The 26,914-nt window shown below is 39.7% G+C and overlaps 1 protein-coding gene across 1 annotated transcript in view; it reads right to left on the bottom strand.

Moving 5' to 3' along the window:
• Positions 1–1,632: 1,632 nt before the first annotated feature.
• LOC134586240 (collagen alpha-1(XIX) chain-like) overlaps positions 1,633–26,914 on the bottom strand; it is a 209,227-nt gene continuing 183,945 nt past the window's right edge. Inside the window, exons 30-31 of the mRNA XM_063441733.1 lie at positions 4,334–4,411; positions 1,633–3,495 (exon numbers count right to left, since the gene is read on the bottom strand). Coding sequence (XP_063297803.1) covers positions 3,365–3,495; positions 4,334–4,411 — 209 coding nt within the window. The 3' untranslated portion in view covers positions 1,633–3,364. The remainder of the gene's footprint in view (positions 3,496–4,333; positions 4,412–26,914) is intronic.

Below are 26,914 nucleotides of genomic sequence, written 5' to 3'. Positions count from 1 at the left end.
TACAATTACCTCTATTGTGCTATAAAATTAAAATTAAGAAAATTGAAAAGGTTGAAAGCTAGGGTGCAATTTTGAGCAATGTTCTAAAAGTGGAGCAATCACCATGGACACCAATTAAATATCTTCGCCAACTGTACCACTTTTAGAACTTTCTTTTATTGTAATACCATTTTTGACCACTTTTATATATCTCATGCATAATGTTAGAAATAAATATATGTATATTAAAAAACAAGAAAAAAATAAAATCTATAAATCAGGCAAAATATAACATAAATTAAATGCAATACATGTAGCACTGAAAAAGAAGGTATGCATCATCTGAGTTTAAACTTAACCCAAATCATTTTAGCAGAATAGGGAAGCGTGAAAAATTATTTACTGAAAGAATAACGCATTCTTCGATGACATGTATTTTGATTGCATACATAATGTAAGGTTGTTTTGCTTTGAAATAACCAATTAATCTCCACCGTGCTTTTGTTACACTGCATGGCATCTCCCCACTGTTAAAAAAATATATATTTTCAGTGCTCCAAACCACTATTTAATATAAAGTGACCCATTATATTATTTTTCCAAAAGATTTGATGGAAGCAAAGAAAATGTAACTTCATAGAAAACTACACTGTTTTTAATATTTAATATTCAAAATCTCAAAATATACACAATATAGAGCTATCTATTCTTCTATTTTGTATATGAGTATGTGTGTGCTGTTCATATTGAACAGCACCTTTCTTGTGTTACCATATGGAGTAAACAAAATGAAGTAAACAAAAAGCAAAAATAAACATTCCAAAAAATGACAGAATATGGCAAAAAAATGTTTCTACGTGGGAAAGAAATATGTCTCACAGTAGCAAGTAGGAATTGCTCTAGATCGGATTTGCAACATGTCCTAATTTTAAATTATTATCGCGTACACATATGCTTTATTTCACTTTTTTAAAATCTTTGAATATGTCACTTCTCTTCATGCCAAAATCAGTACTTGAAATTTCTTTCTTTTTCTATATGCTCACAAAATGTAGTTTGAGGATTGACTAACTGTAAGCTGATCTCAAACATCAAATAAGGGAAATTAATTAATATTCTGACAGTGAAGATTCCATGCTTTTTGATTATCACTATAGTTACCAAAGAATGATGTGGATAGGCAGAATAGGTTAATTAATATTATGGTGAAAAAAGAAAATTACAGATATCTTTGATTTTTAATGTATTCAACAAATATTACTTCAAGATGTATTTCTGAATTTATCATACGCATGGCCTTTTATTTAAGTATTCTTATAATAGAAACTCTTATTTATCCATCTTCTTCAGTTTCAAAGAAAAGCTGTAATGTACTGTTGTGTTTTCTACAGTTAAGTACATGTTGCTCACAGTGCTGGTCTGTAATATGGAGAGCTGGCAACTTCCTGAGAATTTTGGATTCTGATAACGGAGAGGTCCATAGAATTTCCTGCTTCAAGTTCAATTAATTTATATTTTCTAGTTACTATTTGCAATTCAGTGAATTTTGTCAGATTTGGAGAAAAGAATATCTTTATATATGTAAGAAAAAAAATTTATTAAATAAGATAAAAATGTAAATTTGTCTACAAAAAGAAGCAAAAATATTTTCATGATGGCATCTTTATATCTCTAAAGCAATATACAGTTTCTCTCTTTTGCACGGGAGCTTTCGTTTATATTCAGTTTATTTTACAATGGGATTGTACTGTTTTACTTTTGATAAGACAGATCTTATTGTTTTGTTATTTCTTTTACAGTTTGATCATCTAAATGTCATCGGGAAAATGTTAATGAATTAGTGCGGAACACTACAATTGCTAATTTACCATCATAACTATAGAAAAATGCTCTTGACTTGATGGAGACTTTTAATGGCACAGAAGACACATTTAAGACTTTTAGAGTAAATCATTATCTCCAAAGTTACCTAAACATCTACCTACCATCTATAATAGATGAGATCCAAAATATGTATGTCAAAACTCAATCTTTAATACAAAAAAGCATATATTAAAAATATTTCTGTACCCGTGTAGTGAAAAACCCTGGTCACCAGTTTTTAAGCAGCAATGCATGCAAATGTAACCTAAGATGTCTGCAAAGTTGTGGTCACCATGGGGCAGAAAGGATAAGAGATCATCCAATTTAAATGTCTCAGAGTTTCCACTGTATCAAATCTTTATGCGACTACAAAATAATGTGTAGGGTTAATGGACACTACGCATGGGTAGATAAATTAAGACTTCTGCAGTATTAATGGTAATGTGCAATATAAATATCACATCCTCCAGAATATTAGCAAATTCTTGAGGAATCAACTCTCTGCTTAAAAAAAAACCTGACAGCAGAGAAATAACCTTTCAAAATTATTAGGATAACAATGTAATTTAAAATTTAAGCAACAGCTTATTTTTTCATAAATCTACTAGCACTTGAGCTGTGTAGCAGAATATTCTGTCAGCAGCCTAGTCTAGTTCATTTTTATAAAATCTCTCTCATTAAATTATAAATAGCAAATTACAACAGACCTTTACACAGACTGCCATGAAGGCCAAAATGAACCGTACTATGAGCTTCCTTCATTTCGTCCTTCAAGAAAGAGAAAAAACAAAAACAAATACACCACAGATCAAAGGACACAAACATTTCGTCTGTTTAAACAGGCTTTGGCTGTGCAGTCCGAGCAGCTGTAAATATACAGTAATTATCATCTCCCCACCCCCCAAAAAAATACATTTTTATTTTTTGAATTAAGCCAAATGTTGATGTTCAAGCAAAGAATATTATAACCTGCTGCAAAATATACCGCAGACCAAAAACACCACCATATCACTAAAGACAACATCTGGAACATAATTTGGTTCCATTTCCCATTCGACCTTAGAGAGTAGAGTATTTCAAATATTTAAATGTAAAAGCAGAAACAGGTGAATGGATTTTTTATCTTTCGTCCACATGCTTAACATTTCTTTGCTTGTGTATTAACTTAATCTAAAAATACATTTTGGGTATTTCACATTTTTGAAATGCTAATGTCTTTAGTGGCACAGAGGGATTCACTGTACCAGGGGTGTAAAACATTTGACTAACTGTATGCTATAAAATTAAACAGTTGACTAACTGTATCCTATAAAATAAATGTCCTCCTATGTGGCAGGTACATTGCAATAAGACTGTCTGCTGTTTCGATAAATCGTTTCTGCCACATTCACATCCACGGCGAGATGGCATCTCATAATACATGGACAGCACTCCTCAATGTCTTCGCAACATTTGTCATGTGCTAGTTGCTTGAGGTGGAATTGTTCTTGTCATAAATTAACCCGTGTCAGAAGAAAGCAGGTCATTTTCCATTTAGTCGTGGTCGACCATGGGATGTTGGATAGTAGCAATCCACAGGATTACACCTTCCACCTGAGCCTGGTGGACCAGAAGGGCCAATTGGACCTGGAGGGCCAGGTGGGCCTGGTATACCTGGGAAGTAAAATAAGTACTGTATCCATAAGACAATTAAATATCAAAATATTTTACATGCTGAATTGTGATTTTAGTATACAATGGTGAGATTCTACTATAAAAATATAAGTTTTGGGGCTTTCTTAATAACTAATGTTTATTAACAAACCCTTAATAACAAACCTTTATTAAAATATTTCAACACATCTAGGCTTAGCAATGTTGACTAAACACATTTTAAAAGATCTTTTTTTTCTTTGTAAGATATTGTGAACAAAACATGCTAATCATGATAACATGCTATTTAACATGGTAGGACTTCCTGACCCATTAACAACCAGGAAAGTGGTATTTTATATTTATAAAATATTTTACGAGGAAAGATACATTGAGATTTCTCTCGTTTTCATGCAACCATTCTCTAACCACATCATTATCCTTTATTATTTTACAATGGAAGAAATACAAAGTCTATGAGACATTTTGTGATATTTTTCCATCCATTCTGCAAATTGATAGAAAACAAGTAAACAGTGGCCTTGTGCGATAACTTCTAAAAATAGCACAGTAATGGTATTTGGACAACCCTTAAAGGTTAGTCTTCTCCAGAAGAAGCTGTGTCTATAAAATATTCAAGTTTTGTTTCAACCAATATGGGAAATAAAGAAAAAGGGAAGAATTACCAAAGTGCCATGTTCTGAAAAGTGATGGGCAATCACCACGGAAAAAAATGGATTCATTGCTGATTACTCAACTTACAAAGTTTTGCACCACTTTTGAAAACATGACACTATGATAAATCTCATTCATATTTATTTTTTATTTTTGAAAAATGATATTCCTGTATGGTAATTACCTGTAGGGCCTGAAGGTCCGGGACTTCCCGGAAGACCGATTCCAAATTCACCTCTTTCTCCTTTCTGTCCTCTTAAACCTATCACACAGAAGTGACAAATGACAAATGGAGAAAGTAACTATTGAATATTGCTCCATATTGTTTTGCAGTGCAGTAGAAAATCCAAAAAAGAAATCTTAAATAATTTGTTAGTGGCCAAGTTATTGGTGTTCTACAACAATTAGCTGATCAGCAAACTGAACATGCAATTAAAGCGCAGCTTAAATCAAAGTCCAACACTCAACCTGGTGCATATGCTAAAGTTTATGTTAAAGTCTAGTTAAAGCAAATGTTGAAACATTAAAAAACACTTTAAAAGCAAGCAAAAAAAAATTAGAACATGGAACAATTGTTACTTGAGAGCTTATATGAAAGATGAGCACAGAGTTGCATTGCACACATTTAAAAGTTCATGTTTTTTATCAAGTGTTGGTACCGATCACATAGTGGATTACAGGGTTTATATATTAAACACCAAACTGTGGGTAAGTTTGTCAATTTTGTTATTCAATTAAAAAACTTGGCAAAGGTTCACTGAATTCACTAAATCAAATTTAATAATAAGTAAATTCGGGTTTGGCAACATTGCTACTGTTATCACATTTGATTCCCTAGTTTGAATGATGAGGTCTGTTAATAGCTCGCTCTTTCATCAATAATCTCAGATGAGTGTTTTAAAATGTTCTGCTCAGAATTAAGTTTATAAATAACTGTGCTCTATTGAAATGAGTAAACAAGCTTAAAAGTGAAAAATGAAAAAATATTAATAATCTGATGTAAAAGGAGTAAATCTGTTGCGTAAAACCACCAGCAAAATAAAGATAATGTTCCATTAGAAAAAAGGATAGATAACTCTGTCACTTTTAGACACAGCTCAGATACTCAGTAATTTAGATACTAAAATATAGAAAAATAAGTCTTTTTTTGAGGATTTAAAATTAAATGGATGGATTACAAAACTTCAAATTCAGCTTACTGTTGCAAGCAAAGACGTCAACACATCAAATTACTATTCCAACTCCATTTAACCCTTTTATAATGTTAGAGCATCCCATGCCATTCTAAAAATAGTGGACTTTAACACCATTAGGACAGCATGGAAAGTTCTGCAGTTTTGGTGTGAACAAGGTTAAGTTCCTGCTGTTCCTGATAACTCCAAGGAGACCAAAGTATCAATCGATACCTGAGGTTCCTCACTGTTGGGTGGAACCATTTTTAGTGGTTCTAAAATTACTGACATGTGAGTTGTATGTAGCACTCAAAATGAACAGTGCATACAACTCTTTAATCCATTTAAATATAGCAGCTGAGCAATTGGATTTAGCTTGTCTGTACTCAAAGGGAAGCTACCTGGGTCTTCCTGCATGCTTCCCTGCTGTCAGTGCTCGTCGCTGGACATTATCAGCTGCAAAGCACTGATCAATGTGTGATCACAGGGACAGCACGCAGGAGCTGCAGCAAAATAGGGAGATCTGCCTCTCATGCTGCAAGCTCCCAATATGGAGCTGGGAAATCCCTCTGCTGTCAGTACAGAATTATTGTTAGCATTACAGTAGGGTTAAGGTTAGTGTTAGAGTAGACTTCGGGTTAGTATTAGAGTAGGGTTAGTATTAGTGTAAGGTATGGGTTAATGATGTGTTAGGATAAATACTGTTTTAGGGTTAGGAATTGTTTAAGGTTTTAATTAAGATTAGGGGAAATGGTGTAGGGTTTGGGTTGAGTTGTTATAGAGTTAGCACAAACTACCAAAAATTACTTTAGATCCTAGACATACGAGGCATATGCCAAATAGAACTGATAAGTGAATCTATTTTTTTTTCTTTAGTCGAGTTTGATGCATAAAACTTATAAGCAAACCTGTTGAAAGAAGTTTGTTTATTTAATTTCTTCCATTTTATAACATTATATTCATACTCAACATTGTGTTAGGTATGCATATAGGATATCAAAAGAAAGCAAAATAAAATAACACCTTATATGTATACGTGCACTTAAAGAGAACTCCTTAAATAAAGGTGGAACAAATATATAGCATAACGTACAGGTTTTGTTTTGGTATAGAAGTTGGGCAATTGCCTATGTTTGTTAAGGGTTTATATAAAAAAAGATCAAACAATACTCTCATGACTGGATCCTTGTATCCTGTCCAAGAAGAATTGAGAAACAGGAATAATTTCCATGACCCTTCTTAATATAGCGTTTGTCACTAAATTGTGAATTGTGGAGCATAGAAAAGGGGATTGAAGCATTGTGAGCCTAAATAGCTAAGTTCAAAAAAAAATTCATTCAGTTTGACTACTTTGGTCTAAAATTTGCAATTCTCTTGTCAATTATTGACCATTTAAAAATATGACACAAAGGAACCTAGATCCTTAGGGCATAATTTCTATGATTTTTCTTCGGAAATGATGTGAAGTACCTTACTATTTCCATAATTCCAGAGTTCTTGTTAGTATGTGACCCCACGCTCGCCTGAGACATGTTAGAGGATCCTTTTACTTAAAGTATCTGAGGATGTCCCTGAGTCATTGCACATTAGTGATGTCTTATGAGCAAAACATAAGAAAACACATGTGGTAGGAAGACATTGTTTGCAGATTATTGAGCAAATAAATGACTCCTCAGGATTCAATATTTCTCAGCCAATCTAAGCGTGTCCCTCTCTGGAGAGCTATTATAAAATAACCCTATAACACAGCAGACACTGAAAGACTCCCTAAATATACTAAATGCATTCAACAATTAAGCATATGCCACATTGCCATCTCTCTGGCCACTAAAGAAAAATATGAGAAAAATAAAGATAATAGCTAGACAAGACTTTGATAATTGAGCAAATGTCCAACAAAATTGCTGAAATCAAATTTAAGTTTGTCCTTATATTAAAATTGAAGATTATGCTAGCTTTAGTGTACTAATAATCTTAATTTTAATAAAGACAGGAGGCGAGTATTTTGCATATCTCTCTTTACTAAAACTCCATAGCAGTAAAGAAAGTGATAACAAGAACCAATCAAAAAACAGTAGGAGGTATAGTATTCCCAGTGAACAGGCTCCTCCCCCTCTTTCAACTAGCGACATCGCAGACGGCAAAGTTCAAATAATGTTGATTCGAAAGCCAGTCTTGGGTCTGTAACAGAAGAATAAATCCGAGAGTCTTAGGACCATCCATGTGGAGTGTAAGGGAAACTTGGGGAATCAATCCAAACCAGTTAGGATAAACTTGGGATAATCCACGTAGCGATAGTTGGAGGTCCACGTTGAGTTACGCTGAAACGAGAGTGTGGAATAGGTTAGGTACTAGTCGAGAGACTTTGAAAGCATGGGAGACTTTCGTACAGTATTTTTATGTAAGATTATATAATTAAATAGTAATATATCGGTAATACATACATTTCCTTCTAAAGAAACATAGGGCACAACAATCATGACTTAAGATATTTACAGAATGCGTAGAACAGTCGAATATGCAGGGAGAGCAGAGACTAGATCCTAGTAGAAGATAGGAGAATAGGAGAAGGACAGTATAGAAAATTTTTGAAGACCGAAAGGGTGGGTATGGGTGGGAAAATACTCGCCTCCTGTCTTTATTAAAATTAAGATTATTAGTACACTAAAGCTAGCATAATCTTCAATTTTATTACATGACAGGAGGCTTCGTATTTTGCATTTTTAACGCTGATGTAATAAGGAAAAAGACGCGCAGGAGTTCGGTCTAAAGTAGAAGGTCCGGAAAGTGGATTCGCGGGACCAGTCAGCTGAGCGTAGGACATCTGATAGTGAAGCTCCGGCTGAAAAGGCCGAAGAAGCAGCCGCGCCTCTCACCGAGTGTGCCCCGAAAGAGGCGTCTACGCCTGCTAGTGACAAGATCCAGCGTACCCATCTAGCGAGAGTGGTAGAGGAAACTGGATTGTGAGGTTTGACATAGGAGATCAGAAGTTGACCGGAGGGAGTCGGGCGGAGAGAGGCGGTAGCCGTCATGTAGCTGCGTAAGGTTGCGACCACGCACAATTGGGGTTCCGTGAGGAAAAAGGGGTAAAAAATAGTGGTAGAGTTAGATTTGGTGCGTCGGGAGACATGGAATGTCACCCCTTCAGGATCCATTGAGAAGGCATTGGCTTCGAAGGCTCTAACGTCGGATACCCGACGAAAGGAAACTAGGCAGAGCAACACCGTCATTTTGGCTGAAAGTTGGCGGAGTGAGAGTCTGTCGTTAGGCGGCCATTCTCTTAAGAAGTTGAGGACGAGGTCCACATCCCATAGTTGATTGTATTTGGGGGCTGGAGGGCGTTTGAGTCGCATGGCCCTCAGTAGTCTACATACCATAGGATCCTTGCCCACTGGAATTCCTTGGATGGGGATATGGGCCGCTGAGATCGCTGATCGGACTACGTTAATGGTCCTATAAGATTTTCCTGTTGTAAAAAGTGACGTCAGGAAGTTCAGGATGGTGGGAATAGGTGCCGTAAGTGGATTGAGATCCCGTTCCAAGCACCAAGAGGACCAGGAGGTCCAAGCAGAGATGTAGCATAGTCTCGTCCCCGGTGCCCACGACTCCCATAAGAGGTCCCTAGCAGTCTGCGATAGTTCGCTGACTCGCCAGGTGCCCCGGAAAGAGTCCAAGCCACCAGGGAGAGTCTCTCTTCCATTATCAGCGGGTGGGGGTTCCCCTTCGGATCCCTGAGGAGAGTCGGATGGGATGGTAGTAAGAGCGGATCTGCGTAGGATAGCGCTAGCAGGTCCGGGAACCACGGTTGACTCTGCCATAGGGGGGTAATCAGGAGCAGAGAGATCTGGTGTGTCTTCAGATAGTGGAGAGTCCTCGCTATCATGGCGAATGGGGGAAATGCGTAGGCGCCGAAGGGGGGCCAGGTCTGGAGGAAAGCGTCCACTGCTCTGCATTCTGGGTCCGGGAGCCAGCTGAAGAAGTCTGGCGTTTGTCTGTTGTTGCGGGATGCAAAGAGGTCTAGATGGAAGGGTCCTCTCCTTCTCGAGAGGGCATTGAATATCTCTGGATCCAGCATCCAATCGCTGCCGTCTCTCCAATGTCGAGAGAACCAGTCGGCTGTTAAATTCGTCTCCCCTGGGAGGTATTCTGCCTTGAGGGAAATGTTGCGTGGGAGACAGAAGTCGAACACCTCTTTCGTGAGTTCGGATAGGAGTCGTGAGCGGGCTCCGCCTAAGCGGTTGATGTAGCGGACGGCTGAGATGTTGTCCATCCTGAGGAGAATGCAACAATTCGATTTGTCCTTTGCCAGACTGCGTATGGCGAAGGAGCCTGCCAGTAGTTCGAGGCAGTTGATGTGTAGGTTGAGTTCCTGTGGAGTCCAGGTTCCCCCTGTCGATACATCCTCGCTCGTGGCGCCCCAACCCCAAAGGCTGGCGTCCGACTCCAGTACGAAATCTGGGGTTTCGCCGAAGATAGCTCGGCCGTTCCAGGCCTGCATGCTGTCCAGCCACCATTGAAGTTCCTCCCGGACTTCTGCCGTCACTGGTACGGGTTGATCGTAAGTGGGGTTCCGGCGGAGGAAGGATGCTTTGAGGCGTTGCATCGCCCTGTAGTGGAGCGGGCCCGGGAAGATGGCCTGGATGGATGCCGAGAGAAGGCCTACGATTCGAGCTAGGTTGCGTAGGGGAACTGATTGGCATCGGATCGTCTTGCGGATTTCCTTCCGAATCGCTGCGATCTTGGTTGTCGGTAGTCGGAGCGTGCTGGAGACCGAGTCGATTTCGAAACCCAGGAACTGTATGGTTTGGGACGGAGTTGTAGCGGATTTCTGATGGTTTATCGTAAACCCTAGGGATTCTAGGAGTTCCATGGCAAAACGTGTGTGTAGTCTGAGTCTTGACTTGACGGAGCAGAAGATTAGGAGGTCGTCCAGGTATATAATGCAGCGAATTCCTCTTGCGCGCAGATGAGTAACTACCGGCTTCAACAGTTTGGTGAAACACCATGGGGCCGAACTGAGGCCGAAAGGGAGGCAAGTGAATTGCCATGGTTGGTCGTTCCACAGGAAGCGGAGGAAGTATCTGCTGTCGATATGTACCGGTACTGACAGGTAGGCATCCTTGAGGTCCAATCTTGTGAACCAGTCGCCGTCTTGTAGGAGGTCCCGTAAAAGGTGGATTCCCTCCATTTTGAAGTGGCGGTAGACCACGTGAGCGTTGAGTGTACGTAGGTTTATGACCGGTCTGAGGTCTCCTGTCTTCTTTTTCACTAAGAAAATGTTGCTGAAGAATCCTCCGGTGTCTGTGGCGGGTTCTATCGCCCCTTTGTTGTAGAGTTCCTGAAGTTCGGCTTGGATGAGCTTTGAGTCCTCTGTCGAACAGTTGATCGGTCGTGGTGGGGACTCTTGGTAAGGTGTACTGACGAAATCTATGATGTATCCCTGTACCGTCTGGAGTATCCAAGCGTCTGACGAAATGGTCGTCCAGTTCTGAAAGAAAAGAGAGAGACGACCTGCATGCAAAGTGGTCATAGGTAGATGATAGCTTACCTGGAGTGAATCGGGATCTGCCACGTCCTCGGGTACTGCGTCCTCTGTCTGAGCCTCTTGAGAAGGTGAAAGGCTGGCGGTATCCCGTTTCTGGGTAGAAGGGTTGCGGTCTTGAGGATGGGGGGCCTGATGGCCAGAAACGGCTGGCATCACGGCCCCTGTGGCGGCCAGCCCGTCCAAAAACACCCCTAGTGGGGTATTGTCTGAAAACCCTCCTCATTGAGGTCTGGGCTTTACTCAACGAGGTGAAGACGTTGACGTGGCGATTCAATTCCTTTAGGAAAGGGTCTCCAAATAACTTGCCCTGTGCCAGAGGTCCGAGTTCCTTGGTGCCCAAATCCACCAACTTCCCGTCTATTCGGAGAAGTGCTGCCTTACGCCTCTCAGATGAGAGGGCCACATTTGCGTTTCCGAGGAAACAAAAACCGCGTTGAGCCCATTCGCGGATATCATGAGCCCATTCCCTGACCATGTCGGCATCGAATTGGTCTGCCCGTTGGAAAGCATCGTCTGCTAGGTACATGATGCGTGATAGGGGTCCGGAGGTATCTAAGAGTTTGTCTTGGACTCCTTTGAATCCCCTCTCCACCCCGCGGCGGGGGTTGTGACCGCCTCTACTCATGAAAGTAGTGATTACTTGGTCAAATTCAGGTGTCATGGCTACTTGATCTGGTAGGGAAGGGCGGGGGCATTCCGATCTCAGTCGGTTACGAACTACCTTGTCCATGGGTTTACGCATCCATAAGTGCATAAACTTAGCCAGGTGTTCTGGTGGTGTCCAGTCTGTCGAGCGGGGGTGTCTGATGTTACGTGGATCGAAGAGTGTCTGGCCCATGGGGTCCAGGATAGCTTCATCCTGAGGCAGGGTGTTGTCCCCTGTCCATTGCCATTCTGCAGCGAGAGAGTCTGAATCCCCTGCATGAAAGGGTTTAGATCTTGAGTCCCAGGCGTCGTCGTCAGAATGGGACGCGTTAGCCTGCCATTCATCCAAGATGGCCATAGTGCCATCGATATCTTCTTCCTCCTCTGAGGATAGAACTTGGGTAGGAGCAGGGGCGACAGATGTTGTCGTTTTGCTCCGCTTGGTGGGTCTTTTGCCTTTGTTCAATTTGGGGTCTTTTCCCCTTTCCAATGGCGTTTACTACCCCGGGTGTCGTCTTTAGACTGGGTTTCAGAGTCTTCAGACTCAGTGTCTTGGCGTGTGTGGCGTGGTTTGGAGCGTTCTGATTGAGCGGCCATCACGTGTGATAGGGCCTTTTCCATAGACGCGGCCACTGCTGCATTAACCATGGATTGAAAATCCACTGGGGTAGTTTGTGAGTCTTCCATAATGTTAGGAAAGGACTTGGCACTGTTAAGAGGGCAGTAAGGCAGGGGTCAACGTTAGGAGAGTATCCTACGGTAGTTATGGTACCAGCAGTACCAGATATAACCCCAGCAGGGTAGTATTGGGTTTTTAGTCTGGGCAGCACCCAGTATACAGAGGTTGCAAGAGCAGAGCTCTGATAGGCAGTCTGGGCAGCACCCAGTATACAGAGATTACAACAGTAGAGCTCTGATAGGCAGCCTGGGCAGCACCCAGTATACAGAGGTTACAACAGTAGAGCTCTGATAGGCATTCACCTTTATGGGGTTTCACCCCAAGGAGCACAGGGTATTGAGCCCTATAGTGCACATATACCACAGGAGTAACAGAGACTGTCTGTGGGGACCCCTGCCTGGATGAGAGCAATGTGAGTTGATAGCAATCTGAAATAGTAATTGGGATATGTATGAGCAACTGGATGTGACAACAGGCGGATTAACATAAACCTGAGCAGAAAAGGATATAAATATATATGCTTACCTTGGAGGATCCGAGTAGATGCAGATCTCAGCAACCGAGTGTGTGTGAGGCTCCAAAATGGCGGCCGCGGGTCTCGCGATTCGCGAGATCCAAGATGGCCGCCGTCACACTGAAAGTGTGGGAAAGTAGATCCGGCCGCCGGCCGGAGCGTTAAAACGCGCGGTTAGGCGGCCGGGAGTGGCGAGGGCTGTGTAGCCAAGGTTTCCTTAGTGAAAGGGGACTGAAAAAACGGCGAAAATGTCCGGAATAAAACGGAAAACCGGGAGGGATATCAGGGAGCCCAGAGTAAGAAGGGCAAAGGTAAATAAAGGAGCCCCAAGCAAATTTGGAAAAATTAGAAAAAGAGGCAATAAGATATAAGCAAAGTGAGGCAATAAGAAATAAGAGTGAAAACAGAAAATAACAAGGTTAACAAAGTCAAATAAAATCAATAATGAATAAATATGAGGAGCTCAATATTCTGACCTGTCTGCTGATGGAGCAGTAAAGAAAGAGGGGGAGGAGCCTGTTCACTGGGAATACTATACCTCCTACTGTTTTTTGATTGGTTCTTGTTATCACTTTCTTTACTGCTATGGAGTTTTAGTAAAGAGAGATATGCAAAATACGAAGCCTCCTGTCATGTAATAAAATTGCTGAGCATCTCCTTAATAATAACATAGGCCAGAAACACTACCAGCAATGTTATGGAAGTTGAACCGCGGATGTACTAGGTACATCTGACAAAAATGGTCCTTAAGGACCGTGGATGTACCTAGTACGTCTGCGGCATTCCTTAATACTTTCCCGATTGCCGCCGTTCCCCAACCGGCGATTGGTGTTGCTCCCGTTCTGGGGGGACTGCCTGATAGCCCACACAGTCCCCTCTCTGCAAATAAGGCCTCTGTGGGCCATGTGATCACTCTGAATAGGCACCCATAGCACTGCCTGAACTGAAAGGCAGTCTCCCTGCTTCTGTTAAAATAAAATAATATATATGAGATAATTACATATATTATATCTAAATATAATATGTATATATATATATATATATATATATATATATATATATATATACAGTATATAATGTCATACTAAGTGTATTGTTTATTAATATATACATATATTAATATAAAAATAATTTATATTATTTATAATAATTAAATTACACATGTATATGTGTATATATATATATATAATAAAAAAATAAATACGTAATTATTATTTAAAAATAAATAAAAAAAATGTCTTCCCAAGTGCATTTGCCGTTTAGAGACCAGGGAGAGAGCTCGGCCTGTAGCATACATGGCCCCTGAACACCCAAGGAACCGGGAATAAATCGCCGGCACCGAGGGGAAGCATAAGAAAAGTAAAAGTGCCTGCAAGATCATTAAAAGGCAACAACGTGCAAAAGTCAAAGTTTAAAGGCACCACTGTATAAATGCATCAAAGTATAAAATACATCACAGCCTAAGGCACAGCTGCATAATGGATCACAGTGTAAAGACATCACAGTTTAAATGCTTCATAGTATAAAGGCATTACACCATAAGGAACAGCTGCATAATGCCCCACAGTTTAAATACATCACTGATTAAATGCATCACAGTATAAAAGCATTACAGCATAAAAGCATTACAGCATAAGAAGCATAATGCACCACAGTTTAAAAATATTACAGCACAAGGCACAGCTGTATAATGCACCACAGTTTAAAGATATTACAGCACAAGGCACAGCTGCATAATGCACCACAGTTTAGAAACATCACAGTTTAAAGGAATCACAGTGTACAAGTACCATAGTATAAAAACACCACAGTATAAAGGCACCCTAATGTAAAAGACACCATAATATAAAGGCCACAGAATAAAGGCACCCTAAAATAGCAAAAACAAAAAAAGTAATGAAGAGAAAAAACATACATGTCCATAATTAAATGGAGCAAAATGCTCACATCCTAAGGACTGTAGGACAGGAAAAAGACTGAGAAATTTGCCAGATTGGTTATGTCGCCTTTGAGAGCGTTTGAGAATGAGGAATGAGAATTACCCTCATGATGGCATACCATTTGCAAAAGAAGACAACTCAAGGTATTGCAAATGGGTATGTTCAGTCTTTTTTAGTAGCCACTTAGTCACAAACATTGGCCAAAGTTAGGATTCATAATAATTTTTTGCATTTTTAACACACAAACAAATATAAATGCTATCTTTGGCCAGTGTTTTTGACTACCTTCTTCCTTTTTAATACATATTTTACTGTATTACACTATATGTTTTTATTTTAGGAAGCTATAAGAAGTGTGATCCACCACTTGTATGTATTTCTTTTGCTATTGTTAGAGTGGTTTGAGGTGCCCCAACAATTTTGTTGTCACACAATATCACTTTTTTCTACTGTATTAGTTTTACTTGTTATGATGTGATTCAGAGATTTATGACAGATAACAGTGCTACAATGTCACTATTGATAACTTTAAGGAATATATATTTTGAAACTGCAATGTCCTACTTGTACTTATAGCCCTATAACTTGCAAAAAAAAAGCTAAGAAGTGAGTTATAAACTCAGGACAAAATGTAGAAACTATTAAGCACGGGTGTTTTTTGGCGGTTGTAGATGCGTAACAGATTTTAGAAGTGTGTTTTTTAAATTTTTTCATCATATTTTTTTATAGTAAATTATATAATATGATAACAATAATGGTATCTTTAGAAAGACCAACAATATATAATATGTGTGGATACAGTAAATAAGTAAGAGACAAATTACAGCTAAACACAAACACCAAAGAAATGTGAAAACAGCTTTGGTCCTTAACGGTAAGAAAATTGAAAAATGGTCTGGTCAGTAAGGGGTTAATATTGATATGAATTGTCACTTTATTTATAAAACAGGAAGGCCCTCCTCAGTGCTGAATCATTGAATACAGGAACCATCTCACACAGTAATGTTGGATAGCTCTTTCTATATCATTACAATATGATATGTAAAGAGACAAATGAGACACAAGAGAATGTATCTTTTTTGGGTGGGAAGAGGGGTAAATGGGTATTTAGTAAGCTACTTTATAAAACATATTTTGAAGTAACATTTGAAGACTTTAGAAGGGGGATGTAACACTGAAGATCATCTGGAAGTCCGTTGTGGACATATGGAGCAATTCCCCAAAACAGTGGGAGTTCAAAATCAAGCAAAGAGTGTGGGGAACTATTATCAGTGTGAGACAAACATAACAAAAGGTTCTGAATATTCTAAGAATTTGTTACAATTATAGTCTCGATAAGTTGGGAAGCCTGTACAATTGAAACTACTGCAATTTTGCCAGATGTAAAGGGATTTTATAGTGTGAGAAACACAAATCTGTATTCCTTACACATGCCCTCTGCTTCCTCTAGCTTGCGGTACTCCCCCACTCCAGTGGAACATAAAGGGTTATAAACCCTTTATTTACTCACATGATTCCAGCTCCGATGTCCCTCAGCCCTGGGTCAGCTTTCCGCCTCCTCCGATGTGATCCACATAGAAAAGCATTGCTTCAATTTAAGGGATTTAGAGCCTGGCAGCATCCAGGAAATGTCTCTAGTGGCTGTCTGATTGGCAGCCACTAGAGACAGTCCTAGTTATTCAAGGTAATTATTGCTGTTTCTCAAAAACTCCAATGATTTACATAGCAGTGCTTAGTGGGGCATGGACACTGCACCTACACCACTTGGAAGAGATGCAGTGTTCTGGGTGACTATAGTGTCCCTTTAAGCTGAAATTATCAAAAAGACTGTTAAGGAGAGGCAGCAGTCAGAAACAGAAATGATGAGAGAATGAATTGGAGCCTTTTAGTACCATGAGTGAGAAATTGAATTATTTTGGAGCTTGGGACAGCAAGACAGGTCGTGGTATTGAATATTAAGGCTGAAATTGAGTCAGATATGACACACATGTCCCGGGTTTCTTTATGATATTGAAACATAAGAGCATTTAAAGAGAGTTTGGCTGGCAGATTTAAGGTTAAGTTTGAGAATATTAGCTATGAGTCCTATTTCTAGAATCAGCTCTGCCTAGCAATCATGATGAGTTACACTGAAATACACACAGACATTACTATCAGTTGTATTACTGTTGAGAGCTATGATGCATTAATTAATTGTATATCTCTGGAGCTCTGTGATCCTCATGCGTACAATGCATAGTAGCATTTTATTAATTTTATTGCTGAACAGTCTTATGATAGCTGTATCTTTATGGTGTGAAGCTCTATCATACATTGTATACTAGACAATACCATTGGTGCTGGGCTCTATGATACACTCATACATACCAAACAAACTGAGTTGTTAGTTTGCAAAATAGGGACATGCAATAGAAAAGAGAGACAGGCTGATTCTGTACAAAAAAAAGGAGCAACGGGGAGGTATGATAAAATAATCTCATCACATTTTATATGTGGCTGAATATCACTTAAAATAGATTGCTGAACGACTGCCTGTAGAATTCAACTAAATGACTACGAATATACATTGTATTGTAAAATGATTTAACTAGTTACTTAATATCGTGTTAAACTGGAAAACCGTGGTTATTTTACATCTGCATGAACCTGCACACAAATACAATATAAACCGACAGTTCAATATAGCGTAACTTAAAATAATGACCATTTAACAGCGTATCAGCTTCCATTCCACTGAACAGATGTGGATTCATTGTTCTCCTCACTGATAATATATTCACTTCGAGTTCGTGTTCCCCCCAGCATTTGCACCGGGAACGTGACCTTTTAATCCCTGCGGTCTTTTTATGTAGTCATTTTGTGCTGGTTTAGAGAATCACAGAACATCAGAAGATTTTACTGTGATTAAGGTCTCCATAAGCCTATTTTTTTAAATTTTAACATGAAAAAGTAAAGTTGCAGGCCTTTGGAGCACTTGTTCAGTGAAGGGATGAAAATTGGAAGTGATAGGCGGTGAGTGACCATGCAGTGCAGTCAATTCATGTAACTTGAAGTGAAATACGCTCTGGCAGATTTCTGTCAAATGAAGCTTACAGCAGAAGAGACTGTATTCCCAGCGTAGTACTGAACCAGGATGCAAGAATGATTTTATATTACGCAGTTAAACATTATATATATTCATTCATTCTCCTGAATATGTAAAAACATGTGCCTTATGCAAACTTACAAGTGCAGCTTTACTTTAATATAGATGTTTAAGCAATACTAACTACTAAATAAGTGCCCATACTTATAGTAAGATGCCTAACAGGCTCGGATCTGGTGAGACCATCTCCGTTTTGGGCTCCTGACCCGCCATCTTGGGTTGGTTCCTTGGTTTCCCAACTCTGGGACCATAAGGGAACTGTCTGCATCAATAGTTGCGTTCAAATTGTGCTGAATGAGGACCATGCACAGAGCACTTCTGGCAATAGTACATGCATTCATGTCAGCATAAAACACTAATTTTATGGTAGCCCTGATACATTTCCAGTCGTGGCTACTCATTTTAAGTATCACCAGTGATGCAAGTGTCTTGATTTCATATGTCAAAAGGACAGAAGGTGTGTAGTAATGGACAGGGCTGCCATCAGAAATTTTGGGGCCCCTGACACAGCTCAAGGTCTGGGCCCCTGGGTCCATCCTGAGTCCGGCCACAAGGATGAAGTATGTGTGTTTACTGAATGTGGTGCGCGTATAGTGGATGCAGAGTGAGTATAGTGAATGTAGTGTGTGTAGTGCATACTGAGTGTGTGTAGTGAATGTAGTGTGCATGTGTAGTGAATGCAGAGTGCATGTTTGTGTAGGTATGTAGTTTGTGTCGTGCATACAGAGTGTGTGTGTATGTGTGTTAGAGCTACATGGGAAAGTTACATAAAGCTATATGAAGTTCATTTTTTGTGTTTTTTTTATTTTTTTTATTTATTTGAACATTTTAATTTTATTCCCCTCTCCCTGCTTCTTACCTGTCCAGGGAGGGGGGGGGGTGCACTCCCAGAGCAATCCAGGCCTCCCAGGACCACCGGGCCCTTGAATACCATCATGGTTGTCATGCCCTGATGGCAGCCCTGGTAATGGGAGTTACATCTTCTTTAGAGGTTAGGCTTATGGGGTGAGAAGTTTTGTAAAAAAAAATTCAGTTTTAAATACAGAAGCTTTTAAGGATTTTTCACACCTCAAAATAGACTTGTTAAATACTACCATGATTGACACAAATTTCTATCATATCATGTGCAGAAGAGATAGAGTACTTACTAGAAGCATGCAACAATTATGTGTACTTTTATCACTCCTGCACAAGATCCTAGAAAAGTTGATGCTTCTATATTTTCATGATATTTTCTGAATAGTTTCTTTAAAAGGAGTGCTCCCCCTGCTGGTCTTTACTAGGGATCGACCGATAATCGGTCTGGCCGATATTCCAAATTTTCAGCAATATCGGTATCATCCTATAAAGATACCGATATTGGCGATAATGCAGACAGGGTAATGGGTAAATGTGTCCCAAACTGATAAGTGTGGGGTAAGCTAGAAGGAGTCCATGCTCCCCCTCTATCTACCTCAGTGCCCCTACTACCCCATCTACCCCAGTGCCCTTACAACCCCATCTACCCCAATGCCCCTACTACCCCAGTGCCCCTACTACTCCATCTACCCCAGTGCCCTTACAACCCCACCTACCCCAGTACCCTTACTACTCCAGTGCACTTACAACACCATCTACCTCATTGCCACTACAACCCCAGTGCCCCTACTGCCCCATCTACCTAAGTGCCCCTACTACCCCAGTGCCCATACTATCCCATCTACACCAGTACCCTTACAACCCCATCTACCCCAGTGCCCTTAAAAGCCCATCTACCATAGTGCCCCTGCTCCCCATCTACCCAAAGTGCCCCTGCTCCCCAGCTGCCATAGCGTCCCTGCTCCCCAGCTACCCCAGTGCCCCAACTACCCCAGTGCCCCTGCTCCCCATCTACCCCAGTTCCCCTGTTACCTTTCTACCATAGTGCCACTGCTCCCCATCTATCCCAGTGTCCCTGCTCCCCAGATACCTTAGTGTCCCTGCTCCCCATCTACCCCTTTTCCCCTGCTACCTTTCTACCATAGTGCCCCTGCTCACATATCTACCCCAGTGGGGTCTATCATAGTCCCCCTGCTAGCCTATCTACCCCAGTGCCCCTACTCCATGTCTATCATAGTACCGCTGCTCCTTATATGCCCAGTACCCCTTCTTCTTATCTACCCCAGTGACCCTGTTACCCCATCTACCCCACTGGGCCTGCTCCCTGTCTACCACAGTGCACCTGCTTGCCTATCAACCCCAGTGCCTCTACTCCATGTCTATCATAGTTCCCCTGCTCCTTATCTACCCCAGTGCCCCTACTAGCCCATCTACCCCAATGCCCCTGCTCACCATAGTGCCCCTGCTCACCTATCTACCCCAGTGCCCCTACTCCCTGTCTATCATAGTGCCCCTGCTCCTTATCTACCCCAGTGCCCCTGCTCCCCATCCAGCATAGTTCTCCTGCTCCCCATCTACCCCAGTGCCCCTGCTCCCCATCTACCGAAGTGCCCCTACCGCCCATATACCCAAGTGCCCCTGCTCCCTGTCTAAAATAGTGCCCCTGCTCGCCTATCTACCCCAGATTCCTACCCCACATATTGACACACAAACACACTGCATCCACTACACAAACACACTGCATACACTAATCAAATACTCTCACTGTATCCACTACACACACATATATTATTGAAAACATAAACAATTCTGACTAGCATGTATATTTTGCCCATTTACATTAATAAAAAAAATGTGCAAAACATAAATAAATAAATAAATAATAAACATGTTCAGTTAACAGTAAATTTGTGTAGAAATTGATTATTTTTTCAAAATGATACATGTACAGAATATCGGTATCAGTAAGTTATCGACTATAGGCCTGAAAGTTCACAGATTATCAGTATCTGCTCTAAAAAAAAATCAATATTGGGCAATCCCTGGCATTACGTGTCTACCTAGGTCTGCCTATCTTAGTCTGTTTGCCAATTTGTCTTTGTTTGTTTGCCTATCTTATTCAGTCTGCCCTTGTCTATCCAGTTTCAAGGCCTCGCATATGGGTACAAAACTGGGGAGAAATTCACTGAGGGACATATCCTAGTGCAGTGAATCGGGGAGATGTGGTAGTGGTTCCAGGCAGCATTTTGCTCTATGACCCAAGTAGTACCATATCTAGGACCAACCCTTCCATCATTCACATCATGTGTGACATGGAGGTTGAGCTCAGTGACTCCACTATGATCTGGAATGGTAAAGCTGCTTTCAGTGAGCAACATGTCTATGGCCTGTGAAATACAGGGGTTTCTCACAGTTTAGGTATAGAAAATGCAAGTACAATGCACTGAGCCCTTACATTAAACATGGTTCCTTTTCTGGCAAACCTAAATACTGAACAACATACTGTGCATGGAATAATAAAAGCTCCCAAAACGCAGGCATGGATAATTCCTAAACAATGCTAAGAATGTAATGGTGCCAAAATTAGATTTCAAACTTTTCAGGACCCAACTCTAGGCTCCAGTACCCCTGCATTAACAATTAATTCAAAACGTTTTACTACATAGAATTCAAGACACATCCCTCCCACATACTAATATATATTGAATTCAGCCTAAGGGAATGCAAATGTCTCTCCTAACTAAATTCAGCTTAAGAGAATGAATGCAAATACAAAACCACAAAGAAAGTTTGAAACATGTGCAAGGTGCTGCCACTCCAAAATTTGTAAAATAATATTACAAATGTCACAAGAGCAGGGCGTATTATGCATCTACTCTTATTACATTTGTATAAGGGGTAACAGTGCCTGGAAGGAGATGGGATGGGACAGGTTTTGTGTGAGAGCAGCACCAACAGCAGTACCAAGAGAGTAGAGAAACAGCCAGAATGATGTTTTATTTACACAAAGCCAACATAAGGTGTTGGGGACTTTTAACCTGTTATAGGAAGTAAGTCTGTGCTTCCCAAACAGGGTTATGCATGAGAGATGTTTCTTACAGCAATTGTAACACCCACTGAAAACATGATTGATGCTCCCAGCAGGAGAAAGGGGCACATTAAAATATGAACTGTAAATAGTATGGAGTAGTAGAGAAGTAAAATGCTATTGTATAAGTCATGAGTCAAGCCAGATGGTTAGGAAACTGCAAACCTATATCTGTCATAACAGGTTCACCTTAAACTGCTTAGTACCTTTCCTCAATTTCTCTTTACAATAATATCAATGGAATAACATCACAGGCAAAATTAATGAAGGGAGTAATATATTTACAGAACCTATAAAACCATAATTCATACCTGAAATTTTGAACATATTGTGAGGCCAAGTCATTTTTGTTTCTAAGAGAAAGATTTAAAGAGAAACTATCTTTTTTTGGTAAAGTGATAATTCCTCTTTCCATCACCCCATTGAAATGTTTATTGCAGTTCAGGTCCTTGTATACTTGCATGGGGCTCAAAGTAATTTACATTGTATTCTAAAAAATATGCATTTGATAAAACTGAATAATAAAAAATAAATCAATAATTAAAAAGCAAGTGATAAGTTGACAACTAATATGCTCAAATTATGCCAAAATAATGACATTTGAAAAGTTCTCCATTTCATCTGAGATGAAGATATTTTCTAACTTGGTCTACATTTTGCAAGTCAGAAAACAACTGACCACAACTCACATCTCAATTTGGCTAGCACAATATGTAATGCTCTATATAGTAACACTATAGACTTTAATTCATCAAACAGACAGCAAAAACAAAAAAAAAGGCAAAAGCAACAAAAAAAAGGATCGCAAATTTACATAAAAAAAGTTGCTCACTACCTACTTAAGGTATAACACCCTGCGCTACACACAAAACTAGAGATAATCTTTAGCCCTACCTGCTCTCACACTAACGCTACATGACCATAACTAGATATGTAGGGAATACACGAATGCAAACGTAACCACCTGCAACCGCCACACCATGACTACTAATTTTGTTGACCAAAAATAGTGCAGACCCTCGACTCCAAAGCTACCTAACATGTACTTCAATAGTAGACCTTCATGCTCTGGTGACTCATCAGCATAATAGGCAACGATAGATGGTCAGACTAGCTAATCTATGTTCAATGGCATGAATATGCTGCACTGGAACCGAGGCGTCTCACCTAAGCCTCTATAGTTTATGTTAACAGTTGTAAGTCTTCAAAGCTACTCAATATGTCTAACCTACTGCAGCTACCTGCTCTATTGAATTTACCGTAATAGACATCTCTACCTAGCCTGCTTCCTTTTATAAAATTGTGCAGTTAATGACTGCCATGCAAATGTCAATTCCCTGTGGTTTCAATGGCTTGTATCAGCTGTCGTGGCGATACTCGCGTGTATGTAACCTTAAGCACTACAAAAATAAAGAATTAAATAAAAAATAAAAAATTGATTTGGAAAAAAGTCTCAGACTCAACTATAATAACAGCTTGGTTATTTTTGCTTGGAGTTAGCCAGGTTATGACTAATGTGGAATTGATCAACTATTTTTAATATCATATTTCAACTTGTTTTTAACATAAAATGTGAATGATTTCCATTAAGGTCTATAAAAAGCCACTGCGTTGTAAAGATACATGCAAGCAAATAGCTCTGCGTCAATTACAATCTATTGGATTGTTCAGTACATCACAGGAAGGAAGCTTTCCCCGAGTTTTGATGCTTTTAACAGTAATAAGAGATTGTGATGATCATTTGGTTTTTAAAACCACTTATGTTAATGCCCACTCACTAAATAGGAGACAAATTTGAAATACTGAAATCCTACATTTTTTACAAAACCATTACTATGTATTTATTGTTTACTATGCAATCATCAATGTTTTTTTATCATTCATATCTATTAATATTATACCAATCAGACAGAACTTGTGCAAGATTTGTGTGGGACAAAATACAATTACAAGCTATTGTCAAAACCTCTGAAATTATAAAGATTTGGTTTTCATAGTAAGTGTTTAATAATCCGAGAATATACGATACATACAAAAAGCAAACTTGGAAAAAGAAAGTAGGCATGTGTAGGAAAGATTAATTTGTTTGCAGCTGAAACACAATTTCTTCCAGTCTATAGCATGCATAGGACACATTTGCATATAGAGAAAATAGGCTCTTTTTGTTTTTTGAAAATCTGACCTTGAGGGGATAAAAATGTATTCAGGTATGGTTATATACTCCGTCACACTGTCTGCCCACATTTCCTTGAGAAAATATCATCTTCACAACAATACAAAAATGCAAATACATAAACTATTGCAAAAATACAAGAATGCCTGATATATACTTAAAAGAAAAAAAAAAACCTTTATATATTACTATCTGTTCTACTATCTAATGCACAAAACATCTAATAGAATTATTAAAATACTGTATACACCTCCTGACCTATTGTAAATTCTAATTTTTCATTTCATGTTGGTTTTATATGATTGCAAATATTGGAAGATAGTTATATATGGATAATCAGGACTCAGATTCTCAAATCTCAACATATTTGCCTGGTCTAAAAGTTACTAAACTTAACAAACAAATGTGACTTACCATTGTATATAGTGTTTAATATATGCACATATCAAGGGACAGCGTGCACTGTATTTACCCTATCCTTTTCCTGTCGCTATTCCTCTTTCACCCAGTTACTGCCCCCTTCCACAATGCCATGCACATTGCCCTTCCTCAAATTCTTACTGTTCTTGTCCCCCAACCACTGTCAAATTCTCAACAGCAATTGCCCTCATTTTTCCTTGTCAGTGTGTTAATTCCACCAATTTGTGTTTTAATTTCCCTCTGATTCCCACTTGGTGGCACTTGCCCTAATAACTTATAACGCCAGATATGATACCATGCAATACTGCAGCAAGAGCTTTGAGCAAGCTGTACTCATCTGTAACATACAGAATACATCCCATGTGGCTGAGCTTCTTGTAGTTGGCAGAGGCTTTCATCCCTGAGACTCTATTAGCTACTCTACTACCAGTTGGCTGCATTGCAACTGGATCACAGTCTAAAATATTTCTCTATCGGACAGGGAAGTGAAATCCTACTCTATCTAGATAATGAAATATATATTTTTATAATAAATCAATAATCCAAGTCTAAGTCATGCAATGTTGGACAAAGCACTGTGCACAACTTAATAAAACAAACGTTATGGGGGATAGGGTTAGGCTGGGGAATCATCAATCTACTTAAACAGAAAGCCAAGTTCCGATGAATCTACTTAGCCAAAGCAATGCTCAGCAATGGCAAGGATTGTTGCTGTGAATTGACTCCTACCATTAGGGATGTGCATAGGCAAAAAAATGCGGTTTGGTTCGGAAATTCGGGAAAGTATAACAATTTGGCACTTTGGCAATTCGGCCCTTCGGCCATTTGGTTCGGTTCGGCACTTCCGAAATTTGGAACTTTGGCAATTCGGAACTTCGGAATTCAAAACATCTGTGGGGCTCTCTAATCCTACCCCATATCCGTAATCCTAACCCTACCCCTACCCATACCATCACCCATACCCCTAACCCTGAAACCAGAACTTTTATAAAATAAGGCAGCAGGGACAAATCTATACTTTTTTTTTTTATAAATTAGTGAAGTAACTTAGTAACACACCCCAGCTCTCAAGCAGACTACCAGCCTCACTTGCTTTAGGCTGTACTTGTAAGTTTAAGTGAGTGGGAATCATTGATTTCACTGCTTCTCTATGGCAGATAACTGCAATTGCTGTGCATGCACAGTGTGTCCCAATGCTTCTCTTTGAGAAGCATCTGACTGTACATAAATCATCAGTAATGAAACCAAGGAGTTTCCCTCACACCCTTCACAAACCAGGTGCTCAGCTGGACCTAAGGCTGGCTAGACCTTGGTGAGTACTAAAAAGAACAGAATGGTCCAGGCACTCAAGTCGTGTAAATCAGGCAGCTTTATGGGAGAACACAACGTTTCAGTCTAAAATTAGGCTTTATCAATCTTGAGGTTGAAACATCGCTGTGTTCTCCAACAAACCTGCCTGATTTACACACCTTAAGTGCCTGGGTCATTCTGTTCTTTCTGGTACAATATACACAAACCAATACAATAGGAAAAGAGAGATTTGCTGTGAGCTAGTAGGAAGCAAGGGGAATTTGAAGGTGATGGACAGAGAAAATGAAAGAATACTTGCAGCCACTGGTAACATAGGGAATGAAGAAGTAATTTAGTGAGCTCTCAAGTAGCTAAAGAACAATGCTATAATAATGTAAGCTGGAAACAGGGTGGATTTAGTGAAAACAAAGTTTCTAATTTTTCTTGTTGGCTGGTAAGGTGGATGGCATGCCTCTGGACTAGAACAGACATAAGAACAGTTAGGTGGAATTATTTGCTGCTTAGAGGGGCAAGGAATGGACAATGAGAGGGGGTGGTTAAAGCAAACTTCTGTTGTATACAATATAAGCATATGCCAACCAAACTGTACCACCCTCAATATTAATACCTGTTATGTACATAAAATATTAATGAATACATTCCCTGAAAATAACAAGGAAAAACCGCATGTACAAAAAATTACAGTGGTAAACAACAAGATGTCAACATGGCTGGGTAGGTATATGGAAGGCCTCAGAAAGTTTGCAGGTTGATGTGAAAATTAAGTTTCTCTTTCTGTCTATTGCTGGTTAGGTGGATCGAAGGCCTTTGAAATTACAGAACTACAACATGTGTCACACTGTATGCCACTGCAATGAGTGAGTGTATTATGAGTACAGATATTATTGTACATACTTTCAGCTCCTGAATAAACATTTTTTTTTTTTTTAAAGTGCCTCATTGTTAGACATTAGATTCCTTAAAGGGTCACTCTGGCTAGATGTAAAACTGTCTCTCTTTATATTTAGTTGCCCAATTGTGCATTCCTCACTATGCATGAAAAAGCATAAAAATAGCTTAAAACATACCTGGAATCCAGCGTGGGCCAAGTTCTCTGGGATTTTTTCTCCTTAATCGTCACTCCTATGTTACTCATAGAGAAGTATTTTAAACTTGGGTTCATGCAAAGCAAGTGCTGCAAATGCGCCCATCAGCTTAAAGGGACACTCCAGGCACCCAGACCACTTCTGCCCATTGGAGTGGTCTGGGTGCCAACTCCCACTACTCCTAACCCTG

The sequence above is a fragment of the Pelobates fuscus genome, chromosome 2 (assembly GCF_036172605.1).
Source record: "Pelobates fuscus isolate aPelFus1 chromosome 2, aPelFus1.pri, whole genome shotgun sequence".
Classification (NCBI taxonomy): Eukaryota; Metazoa; Chordata; class Amphibia; order Anura; family Pelobatidae; genus Pelobates; species Pelobates fuscus.
Note: the sequence above shows the minus strand (reverse complement) of the source record. Positions and strands in the feature narration are given on the sequence as shown.